This window comes from Cupressus sempervirens, chromosome 9 (genome assembly GCF_028749045.1).
Source record: "Cupressus sempervirens isolate cs-2001-9-10 chromosome 9, ASM2874904v1, whole genome shotgun sequence".
NCBI lineage: Eukaryota > Viridiplantae > Streptophyta > Pinopsida > Cupressales > Cupressaceae > Cupressus > Cupressus sempervirens.
Window position 1 is genome coordinate 211,716,963 of NC_143126.1, and position 13,557 is coordinate 211,730,519.

General features: G+C 32.3%; 1 protein-coding gene across 1 annotated transcript; it reads right to left on the bottom strand.

Moving 5' to 3' along the window:
- Nucleotides 1–11,750: 11,750 nt before the first annotated feature.
- LOC149538254 (glutathione S-transferase F10-like) lies at nt 11,751–13,301 on the bottom strand. Its single transcript, XM_089802685.1, has 3 exons — nt 12,888–13,301; nt 12,743–12,791; nt 11,751–12,287 (listed from the first exon to the last, which is right to left on the bottom strand). Exons 1-3 carry the CDS (start codon nt 13,035–13,037, stop codon nt 11,839–11,841), a joined length of 648 nt encoding a protein of 215 aa, XP_089658811.1. The 5' UTR covers nt 13,038–13,301; the 3' UTR covers nt 11,751–11,838.
- Between the last annotated feature and the right edge of the window lie 256 nt (nt 13,302–13,557).

Here is a 13,557-nt window from a genome sequence, read left to right on the forward strand (position 1 = left end):
TTTAATTTTTTCATTCAAAATTTAAGTATTTAACCAAGGATCAAGAGAAAGATTTGGAAAGCTAGTGGCCTCCTAAATGCATATATTGTTATAAAACATATTAAAAATTAAATTTTCTTCTAATTTTTTTTTAACAATATTATTTTTGGATAGATTAGAAAAAAAATTCAAATTTAGAAATCTTAATAGAAGTAATTTACTAACTCACTTTTAATACCTTATATTTAAAATCTAATCAATCTCCAAAAAACTTCTTGCTATGAAGGGAGCTCCCAAAAAAGAGTTCTATAACACCAAAATGAATTGAACCAATTATGATTCAGATAAAAAATTTTTATTAATATATTTAATTGATAAAAAAGGTAAACATTAGAAATATTAAGGTCAAAATAATTGTATATAATTGATTGATATTTAAGCTGAGAGGCTTTCTACAGTGAGAGCATTCGTCAATGTAAACATATCAGTATTTTAAAAAAAATTGACGTTCATCTGATTGTTTCTGCCACGTCTAGCTCTACTGGCAGGAATGGAAGTCATGTGCATTTTCGTTCAACTCGTGTGCGTTTCAATTAAAGTCGTGTGCATTTCAGTCATTTTTCTTCATCAATTGCTCCAAATTCCAATGGTTTGCCAATAGTAAATGTATGTGAGTTGAATCTGAATGGCTACAGGTGTAAAATAGAAAATTGTTGATTATCTACCACTGGCATTTCACTTTTATGTGATGTCGATTACCTTTTACAAAGAAAACGTATTCACCCACGTTCTGTGAAGTGCTACATTTGTGAACAACAAATCTTTATTAAAACTAAATTCAGCAAATGAGAGGCGAATAGTTTCTTTTTGGTCAGTTACAGGACTGGGAAGAAAGACTGGGTTATATATATTATGGTGTATCTCTATATTTGTATTGTTGAAGCGGAGCAATTGCTTGGGAAGAGGCCAAGAGTGCAGAAGTCGACAACAAACAAGTACCCACTGCTTCTTTTTTACTTCTGTTTCTTTCTCAAATCTTTGTCTATGTTCCCACACTTTGAAACAAATATTACATAGACTATTCATTTATATGGGAGAGGCTTTGGCTCTGCATGTTTTGAATAAAGCGTAAGCTAAGGATGATTGATTAAACACGCTTTGTATTGATATTGTAAATGAAGAGTAAAAAATAGTTGTGGGAGGTGACCACGTGCCGCGGAATAATAATTTGGAGCCATAGAATAGTAGGCAAACCGAATCATTCTCTTTATTTTGGCCCCAAATCCATGATCGTGTGCTTGCAATCATATACACAACAGCCTATAAACACGTTGTTCAAAATGTGTATGATCTTCTGACACTTTGAGAGTTTACAGCCTATGATACATTGATTTAGTAAACCCAGCAGCCAAAAACATCATACAACAATTATAAGTTAAATTAGCATACTGAAGATATTGTTTAAAGACCATGCAAATAAAATTTGGGAATCTATAGGAAAAAAAATAGCTTGTCTTCAGCCGTGAGCAAGAACACAGTCTACAGGATACCTTGTTTGCTGTTACAGCAGTGCCACTCCTATAGAATGCTTGACAGTTAATGAAATCGAGCAACAGAGTATTTCATTCATCACAAGTCTCCACTACTGGTCTGAGGGATCCACACCGAATACTTACCTACGTTCTCTTCTTTTCTTTAGTTGATGTCATGCTATCATTTCAAAATCATTGTTTCTAAATATAATATTAGATTTACAATTTTTTTAGAAATATTACAAATATTAGATTTAGTTATTGTTTAAAAACATTAGATTTAAAAATATTAGATTTTGTTATTTTTTTAGAAATATTAGATTTAGTTCACATTTTAATAGTTTGTGAATTTCCATAAGGTGATAAAGTGATGTTTATATTTATATATTTAAATGTTATTCACATCTCCTCCAAATCTTACTTTTATTTTAGGAAAGATCAATCTTTTATATTCTTTTCTTTAGTTGATGTCATGCTATCATTTCAAAATCATTGTTTCTAAATATAATATTAGATTTACAATTTTTTTAGAAATATTACAAATATTAGATTTAGTTATTGTTTAGAAACATTACATTTAAAAATATTTGATTTTGTTATTTTTTTAGAAATAGTAGATTTAGTTCACATTTTAATAGTTTGTGAATTGCCATAAGGTGATAAAGTGATGTTTATATTTATATATTTAAATGTTATTCACATCTCCTCCAAATCTTACTTTTATTTTAGGAAAGATCAATCTTTTATATTCTTTTCTTTAGTTGATGGCATGCTATCATTTCAAAATCATTGTTTCTAAATATAATATTAGATTTACAATTTTTTTAGAAATATTACAAATATTAGATTTAGTTATTGTTTAGAAACATTAGATTTAAAAATATTAGATTTTGTTATTTTTTTAGAAATAGTAGATTTAGTTCACATTTTAATAATTTGTCTTATAAGATAGATTTAAGTTATTCCATTTTTAAAATTCTATTTATAATTGCGTAATTTACTATATTTTTCAATTATGAGACTCCAACTTCACAAAAAAACTAATATAAACTTAATAATTTTTCTATTACTTTTGTTACATTCTATGTTTTGAAAATATATTTTCATAATATGAATATTATAAACTCTCTTTACTATTAACAATGATATTTATGTTATGATTTTAACAAGTAAAGTTTTCTATTGTTTTAATTGTTCAAAAAGGTAGAAGACATGGATGTGCATATAGGGATGAAGGTTGAAGTGTCATCTAATGAGAATGGTTTTGAGGGTGCTTGGTTTGAAGCAACTGTCATAGGACGTGTTCGTAATACTGCACAAACCAAGAATTATGTTAGATATAAACATTTCATAACTGATGAAGTGGTTCCAGAGCCCCTTGTTGAAGAGGTCTTTCCTGCATATATTCGTCCAATTCCACCTCAAGTACCATTGCCTTCAATTATAGAAGCTGACCTTCATGTTGAAGTACTACAAAATGACTGTTGGCGAAGGGGAGTGATTGTTGATACATTTGAGTCACCTCTTAGCATGAAAGAGTTATATGAAGTATATTTCCCTGATACTCATACTCTACTTCCATTTGTATACTCCCAATTACGACTAGCACAAGAATGGGTTGGAGGACGATGGATTCCAGCACAATCATATTGAACAACTCACAGTATTTTTTGTATTGAGATTAACTACTTGATAGATAATTTTGAGTTTTCTTTTGTCTTTGAACTGAAAACTACTATTTGAAGTATTCCTAAATCACTCACTATTTCCTTTTTTGTTAAAATCAAGTATGTTTGAAATCAATTCAACTACTTCTTAAATAATGTACTTAACTTCAACTTTGTTTTCTATATTTACTTAGTAAATAAATTTGTTTTTTTGGATATTTAATTTGATTATTCTATCGTTTAGTAAAATTGCATTTGTATGTTATTTTATTTCTATTTTTCTTCATTCTCATATGTATAAATTAAATAAATAAAAAGTAATTAAATTTCTATGTAAGTTGTTTTTTTTAAGCTAAAATTTCTAATGTCTTTCATAATTTTATATAGATTAGAAATAATAAAATGGATGTTGACCAAAGTGAATCTGAAATAACTATTGGTAGCCCACTTCTTCAAGATGCTTCTATTGAATCAGATGGAAATGATGAAACCTATTTGGATAGATTGGGAAGAGTCATTGCGGAGTGTTGCAAAATAATGGTCAATGAAATGCATGGCGCAAGCCTAAATGTTCGAGATGTGCAAGATCTTCAAATCCTACAAATGGAAGACTATACAAAGCTGATTCTTCAGGCATGGAGGAAAGGAGTCCAATTTTGTGAATATATGAAAGACATGCGTTATGATGAGGAATATAAGGAAGGAGAAAATTCTAATTTCCTCACTGAAGAATTCCAAGTTTCTCTACACCACTATAATGAAATCTTGCTCTGATAAAATAATAAACCACTCTACTATTTTTGCATTAATAATTTTAAGGAATTTTTTTTTTCTATACAATCCATGTTTAATGGGTATGGATTCTTACGAAAATTGAAGATATGTATCTAGATAAAAGGGTTTTTAGTATTTCATATATCTATGTATGTAGTTCTTTTATGGAGAAAATTTTCATTTCATCATTTAAGAACTCCAAGTGTTTCTACACCACTGCAATAAATTCTTGCTCTTTTGAAATAGTCAACCAGTCTAATATTTTGGAGTTACAATGTTTAAGGAAATTTTGTTTCTATATACTTCGTCTTTAAAGGGTATCGATTCTTAGATAAATCAAATATATGTTTCTATATAAATGGGAGTTTAGTATTTTATATATTTATGTATGCATTTCTGCTATGGAGAAAATATCTTTCTTATATTACTTTTACAATTCTTAAATATTTGGTAATAAATTAAATATCACCATATTTTTTATCCATGATGTTTGTTGTCAACATAAATTTCAAGATATTTCTCATTAATTCAAGATTTTATTCACTTTATAGCTATGAGTCTATCAGCACCAAATTTTCAATCTGATGACGAAAGGAGACAATATCAAATAGAGCAATGGAGGGCATATCAGAGAGAATATCAAAGGGAATATCAAAGACATCGGAGAGAACAAATGACAGAAGATCAAAGACAAGATGAAAGAAGGAGGAGTAATGAACTCCAAAGACAAAATTATGCTAGATGAAGGGCACAACTACCAGTACAAGAATTAGAATATGAAAATAGAGATCAACAAAATAGTAACAGAAGTTGTCATCAAAGAACATCTGATGGAGTATCACATTTTGAGATACAAGGAAGACATCAAGTGGATTTACAGCTCAATGAGAGGTATAATCAACCCTTAGCTACAAATATGCAATTGGATCTTCAAAATGAAGTATCAAGGACAACTGAACGTGTTCCTGAAATACCCCACCATACAACTCAAGTTGGGATAAATTTAGCTAGACAAGGTAATGTAGAAAATGCACAAAACCCAAATGGAAATCTTGGTGATAATTTTTATAGATTCCAAATGCAGTTTCGCCAAAAATTGGATAGCTTAAGAATGCAAAACATGTGTTATATTTGTCAAGAATTCTATCTAGGAATGAAAGTGTCACGCACCTCTGAAGGTCCAGTGTGTAATAGATGCCGACAAGAGAGAGGAAACAACATATTCTCAGCTTCAAATAATATGGACCCAGGACCTCAACCAGAGGAGCTTGCAAACTTGACACAAGTTGAGGAAATGTTAATTGCACATGTCAGTCCCATATTGCAAGTAACACATGCAACTGGTGGCCAATTTAAGTACAAAAGACACACAATAAGTTTCCCACAAAACATAGATCATGTTTCAAACCTATTGCCACATACAATAGATAAGTTGCCAATTATTATTGTTCGAAGGAAAGATCAACGTGGGACACAATATAACTTTACTGTTAATAGAGATCGTGTATACAAAGCACTAAAATACAAAGTAGAGCATGATAAATTTTACTCTGATGTTCAAATTAATGAAAATGCTCTCAATGATCTGCCCAAAAATAGAGATGAAATTTTTTTTCATAGATTGAAAACGGTGAATATGGAGTTTGATATAGATGCAAATGATATTGTTTTTTTGGGTCCATTTATGGAGACAGATGAAGGGAATGTAATTGAGCACACAACATCAATGGCTTCAAGGCCTCCTAATGCACAAAAGGAAATGGAACTTATCCGTGCATGGGTTAATAATCCTGATGCAAACCTAGCATCATTGATAGATTGGCCAAGTATAGGTGTGTCACCTATTAATGAGTATGTCACATCGAGATTATTGGATAAGGCATTCCCAACACTATTTCCAAATGGTACCTGTGATTGGTTAGAACCACGGTTACGACATGTATATCTTCATGAATTTGTAAAGCATCTTGTGTGATATAGGGATCATCGTTTTGGCAAACATCCTAGATTTAGATATTTCATGAATAACATGATCATGAGACATCGTGCACAGAGTTCAACCTCTGTGTTTGTAAAGAGAAACTTTAAAGACATGCCAATCACCATCAATGAGTTGTGGCAACATATGGAAACTACACCTCACTCTAGATTGGCAGATAAATTGATGCAGTTTGGTACAACGCTAAGGGGAACAAGGTCATATTGGGCAAAATCTCATGCAGAATTGATAGATTTGCTTCATCAAATTGGTTGTCCTACAATATTTTTCACATTGAGTGCAACAGATATGCATTGGCCTGATTTACATGCTCTAATGCCAGGAACAATGCCAATTGATCCACGTGAACCTCAAAATTGGCGTAGGCAAAATATAATTGATTATCCTCACATCGTGGCACACTATATGCACTTGAGAAACTCTATGTTTAGAAAAGAGATTCTAGAAAATGGAATGAATGTCAAAGATTTTTGGTGTAGATATGAATGGCCACATAGGGGGTCCCCACATGTGCATGGATTCATATGGATCGAAGGGGCACCTAATATGCAGAACATTGACTGGTCAAATGAGGATGAACGCAAAAGTGCTGAAAGATATTTTCATTCTATTGTTCATGCATGGAACCCTAGACAAGATCCTCACCAGTGAAATATACAGGTATGTTTATAAATATGTATTCTATGGTATAATTTGATATGACCTTATTTACTCATTCAACTTATTTTGAGTTGTAGCCTTTCATGAATTTTCAACAACATCCATGTCTCAAAAACACAAGACAACTTGCAGAGGTCAATCTAGATCATGACTATGAGGAGATCCTAAATTGTGCAGAAAGACACACAATTTGTAAGGAGGGTGCATGTTTGCAGAAGAAAAGGGGGCATATGGTTTGCAGGTAATCATTTCATTACATTGCGATATTTAAACCAAAATTAGAAATTGGTCACTAGTGTCACATAACTAACTACATATCTCTCTTATATTTATTATAGGTATAATGCACCTTGGCCATTAAACCTAGAGGGATCAAAATTATATGAAGACAGAGAAACAGGTGAAAAAAAATTTGAACCAACCAAAAATGATGAAAGAGTCAACTCACATAATCGCTACATACTACAACTATGGAGAGCGAATATAGATTGGAAACCTGTTCTTTCCAAACATGATGTGGTGAAATACATTGCGAAATATGTAGCAAAAGTAGAGAAAAGCTCAGAAACATACCATCAAATGTTGATGTGCCTCTCCAACATGGAAAACCTAGATGATTTGGCTGCACGTGCATATAGGAAACTTCTAACTGAGACAATTATAAAAAGAGACATTGGTGCTCAAGAAACATGTCATATGCTATTAGAGCTTCCATTGGTAGAGTGTAGTAGAAGATTTGTTAATCTAAATGTCTCCCATGAGGTCTTCAAACCTATAACTATAAATAATGAAAATGGAAATGATGAAGAGAATACTGAAGAGCAAACAAAATCTTTCATTGATGGGTACAAAAAAAGGCCCCTATGTATGGAAGCCATCACATTAATTGATGCAGAAAGATCATGGATATATAATCCTAAAAGAAGAAGAGAGAATAAATGGGAGCCAAGGGACAAAGTAGCAATAGTCAGAGTCTTTCCTAGATTTGTATCTATACCTTCACGTGAATCAGCTAAATGGGTTGACTTTTGTTTATAAGAATTATTTCTCTACAAGCCATTTTGTGATATAGAACAAGATATTGGTCATAATGATGATGCCATCATAGAAAACTGGGAGACATTTAATTACATTCCTTGGCATGTTCAATGAACTATGGTGACAGACAATGATGAAAACCCAAGTGATTCTGACACTGAAGACAATAACAATGTTCAAAGAAATACAACATAACACGAATGGGAAATTATATCTAGGTTGCATCATGGTCAAAACATAGAGTGCTCAGAAATAGACATGTTGGGGAGAAGAGACATTGACAAACATACAAATTGGTCTATTGATTATAAGGGAGAAGAGTACACTACTGCATCAATCAATTTTATAGGTAATATGAAGAATCATGGTTGTCTAATATATGATGAAATTCCCCAATGCATCAACTACATGACCCTTGGTGACAAATAGAAAAAGGTAGTTGACATTATTATGACACACTATCATAGAAATCAAAATGTGGAGCCATTGCTCATGATAATTCAAGGAACAAAAGGCACTGGAAAGTCATATCTAATTGGTACAATTAGTCAATCTCTTCAAAATGCAGCAATGCCCTCTCTATCTCCCCTTCTATTACTTGCACCAACAGGAGTCGCAACATTCAACATAGGAGCTTCTATAGTTCAATCAAAATTTAAAATACCAATACAAGGTTTTTGTCAATTAGAAGGAACAAGACTCACCGGTTTTCAAGAAGAAATGGCACATATCAAGTATATCTTGATTGATGAAATGAGCTTCATTGGTCAAAACATGGTGGAGAACATTGACTCTCGACTTCGACAAGCATTCCCACAAAATGCAAATATTAGCTTTGGAGGTAAAAGGCTTCACTTTTCCTCATTAACAAGTGTAGCATGTATAAAATATAGACTATTATGTTACTAAAATGTAATTACAAATTAATCATTTTGACATAAATATTTTCATTCTTATATTTCAGGTGTATCTATAATTTTGGTGGGAGATTTGGGCCAGCTTCCTCCAGTTGGTGACAGACCAGCATATGACAGTAATAGAAGGGCAAAGTTGCTATGGCAAGAATTCAAGATTGTTGTTACTTTGGACAAGATATTCAGACAAGATGGGGAGAATGAGGATCAACAAAGATTTTGCCAACTTTTGATGAATGTAAGAGATGCAAACCCACAGATTGATGATTGGAGGTTGCTAATGACAAGAACCCCTATCAACATAGATCTTCCAACAAATTTACAGTTTGAAAATTCTGTCCATCTATTCTCAACAAATGAAAATGTTCATAGTCATAATAAAAAAATGTTGCATTCATTGAAGTATCCTGTTGCACGTAGTGTTGCGACAAAAGCACGACATGGTAATGCATTGGAAGATTATTCAAATGATGAGCTTGATCTGGAATTGCTACTTTGTAAGGATGCAAGGGTCATGCTAACTTCTAATCTATGGGTACAAGCAGGTCTTGTAAATGGATCTTTGGGGTATGTTCGAAATATAGTCTACAAACAAGGAAGCACTCCACCTGAACCTCCAACATATGTGATGGTTGAGTTTGACAACTATTCTGGACTACCATTTGAAGACCATCATCCAAAAACAATTCCAATAACACCAATACATAAGGGTACAACACTTCAATTGCCTTTAAGATTGGCATGGGCATTGACTATACATAAATCTCAAGGTTTAATTCTTCCAAAAGCGACAATTGATATAGGACCAAGAGAATGAATAGGATTGACATTTGTTGCAATTTCTCATGTTAAATCTTTACAGTGTTTAAGAATAATGCCTCCATTCATGTATGATTGCTATGAGAAAATGAAAAAAGGTAGACAAGTTGCCAAGCGCAAGGATGAAGAAAATAGACTTAAGTTGTTGGAAGAGAATTGATGTAATATTTTTATTTTTAATACTTTGTCCAATGCAATTACAATTTTGATTTGCCACTTTAATATTTTGTAATTTTTATTATATTTACTATACTATTGTATGATTGTAGTATTTAAATAAAGTTTTTGTTTACTTGTATACTACTACAAATCACATTTCAAATGTTTCAAATACATGTTTTCATATCCATAAATATATAAATAGACTTTTAATATACCCTTGTAATTTTTTTTTAACTAGTATCCTTACATTAAAGAAAATGATCACTTATTTTCTTATGCTTTTATAAGTTTGTATCACACTATGTCAAATAATTTTTTTCAAGACAAAAAATACTAACATTTTAAAAATGTGTCAAAATATGAATTTGATCAAATACATTTTATGTTTATTTCATGTAAAATACCTTAGTTTAAATATTATGGTTACTATCCTTTATTCAACATTTCTTTCCTTTTTGAAAAAAAAAGAAAAACATATTCTTTATCATGTTTTAATCATATAATTTTTTTTCATAATTTCCATGCAGCTTGAAAAGATGTCAGAGAAATTACGTTTTGAATGGGCTTACTGGTGGTTATGAGACTTTCATCATAGACTTCCACAAAATGTCATCCTTCGTATAGAGGAGTTGAGTGTTCGGTATTGGATAAGGGATAGAATGTCCAGTCGAATTATAAACAATGGACCAAGGAACAATCAATTAAAATTTTATAACTATGCTTTGTACTTCAACTTCCACTATGCCACAAAAGTGAAGATGAACTTAGATGACACATTTCATCACCTACAGATCGAGGTTGTAGACTTTTGCAGATGGCAAGAAGCTTTGTATCGTGAGATCCGTGATCTTTATCTTGCAGGATGTATTTATCAAATTATCATTGCCCCAACAGTAAATTTCAGGAAGCACACTCTCTCTGATGAGCTTAATATAAAGTTTATGAAATTTCTTAAAGGAGAATATAAAATTAGCTATCACAAGGGTCCACTCAAAAAATGTTTGATAGCTACTCTTAATTTTGGTTACACAATCACATTCACAATACATCAAGTCATTCCATCTTTCAAGTTGTTGCATGCAAATTATGGCATACCTACATTATTTCACGTAAAGTCTACTCTATCAATTAAAGTACGAAAAATTCTTCATGAAAATGTAGAGTTATTGCCAGTCCATCCATGGTTGAGAAAGTAAAAATATTCTACATATTATTTCTCAACGTATTGTCAACATTTTGAACAATACTATTTTTTATTATACCCAATTTTATAATAGCTATTAAATATTACATTATTAAGTTTTCTGATGGACTATGTCATCATTTCTTTCAATGATTATTAAGTATTTTTTTATTACACATGTTTGTAGAATTTTTTTTATATTGCTTCAATATGCTTCAACTGTTTAATTATTAAGTTTTTTGATGGACTATGTCATCATTGCTTTCAATGATTATTAAGTATTTTTTTATTACACATTTGTACAAAAATTTCTATATTGCTTCAATGTCCTTCAATTCTTTAGCAATACAATGTATAACATTTCTTCGCTTTTTATAACATTAAATAAATATCTATATGATTTTAAAATATCTTTTTAAATTACTATTATTATTTTTTCTCTATGCAAATTTTTAAAATTAATATATAAAAAATATACTGAAATCATAATAATATTAAATATCTATTAATACAAAAATTTCATAACATATTTAACTATAATGAATTATAATTTTAAAAATAATGTCTTTCATTTTGCATCGCGAGTGCTACTAGCTTATATATATATATATATATATATAAGCCGAGAGATATCTTTCTCGAGCTGCCTATTTTCATAATCTCACTTAGTGCAATAGGTGCTTCAAGAAGGATATCTCTCGGCTTATGATATATATATATATATAAGCTAGTTTCAAAATTAATTGACAAGGGAATAGAATAGTACTAGCCTAGAACAATAGCCTAGAACAAGTACAACTTTCCGAAGAGACGAGATGGATGACAACAAAACGTAAAATTGCTAATTGGAAAAAGACGAGACAAATCAGTGTAGTGGAGCAAAAGCTTCATTAGGAAAAAGGCCATTTTCAGGCTCCTCTTTTCGTGTCACAAAACAATTACAAAACATGATCACAAAACAAATAGCTGTTAAGACAACCTATCTACATGGGATTTCCTATCTAATACAATGGTAAGAGAGTATTAGGTATTTATCGACTGAGATTCATTCCTTTATTTATTTATTTAAAATGTGCTCATGGCGGCTCTAAGAGCTGCAGGGCAATGTAAGCTAAGCTTTGATTTCCTCCAACACCTTTTTCCAGGCAGGGCGCGAGGAAATGCGTTTCCACCACGCTTTCACATTCTTGCGAGATGCAATGAGGTCTCCCTTGCCAGCAAAATTCACCAGGAGATTTATGGCCGAAAGATGCGAAAGATCTGCAACGCTGAAGAAATCTCCGGCCAGATAATCGCTCTTGGACAGCGTCTCTTCGTAGATATCCAAAACTTTGCTCAGCTTTTCCACATTTGTGTCCACAATTGCCTGATCCGGCTTTCCCCCAAACATGGGGCCGAACACGACCTGCAAAAGAATATCGCCGCAGGACGGACTGAATGCCTGCGATTCCACTTGAGACCATTGCTCCACCAACGCCCGCTCGCGCAGGGTTTTCCCAATCAGATTGCTGCCCTGCCCCGAAAATTTATCCGCCAAGTATTTTATGATGGCTCTCGACTCTGCACCAGAAAATAAACAAAGTGAAAACCTAGATCTGCACTAAAATTTGACAAAACTGTTGAACAGAGTCAAATTTGTACGCATTTTATGATAGCTCTTGACTCTACCTAAAAAAAAGCAAAATGAAACCCTAAAACTGCATTAAAAAATTTACGAAACCGTCAATCGAACAGAGTTATATTTGCCAGGATTTTATGGAACAGTTGAAAAAAAGTTGGATTTGTCCCTCTTAGACCTAAGGCTCGCGACTCTGCTTCACAAGTAAACAAACTAAAAACCCTGAGACTGCATTAATATTTGATGAGACTGCATTAATATTGCATTAACAGTTGAACAGCGTTAGGCTTCTGCATGTTCCATGAAGGCTGTCGAATGCGCAGAGACAATAAACGCAATAAAACCCTAAAACTGCATTAAAATTTGTCGGAACAGAGGAACAGAGTTAAATTTATACCGAATAAGGTCAGATCGCCATCTTTGATAGCAGGAACTTGTCCGAACGGCTGCATCAAAAGTTCAAATGGTAAGGACAGGGAACATATGGAACAGAGAAACAAGTGATTTTATCAAGACTAGTGAATTTGTGTCAGTTTGCTTACATTGAGGGAGAGAAAAGGAGGCTGCTTGTGAGCTCCCGTTGAGGAATCGACACTGACAAACTCATAATCGATCTCCTTCTCGCGAAAACAGGCCATGACGATGTTCGTGAAGGGCGACATGAGATTCCCGTGCAGTTGGATTGACGCCATTGAAATTGAAATTGAAATTCAGCGTAGCTCCCTGGACAGATCAGTGTCTTTGTTGAGAATACGAATTTGTTTGTTATAGATCGCAACACGCCGCTTTATATGCTCCAAACTCGCCGGAATTTCTTGTTGCCGGCCGTGAAATTTGTCTGCACTGGGCGTTTATTTCCGTCAGTCTGTCCAAAGATCTTTACAGAGTACCTGCGTTAATTGCAGGGCTGCCATAGATTTTAATGATTCTTTATTATCATTCGCTATATACAACCTGCGATTTTCCAAATTCGCATGGTAGATTTTGTTTAAGTTTTACTTTTGTTTAAAAAGGATGTTGTTAAATATTATTAAATTTAATTTAAGTTTTAAATTATTAATTCTTATAAAATTGTTAATATGTTACAATCTAATTAAAAGAGAAACATCCCTGCGCTGCATTAGTACCCGAAGGCAGCGATTTAATCGCTTGCATTAAAGTTTTAAAACAAAACTTCAATAAATTCTTTCATAAAATGCTTAGTTTCGGTTT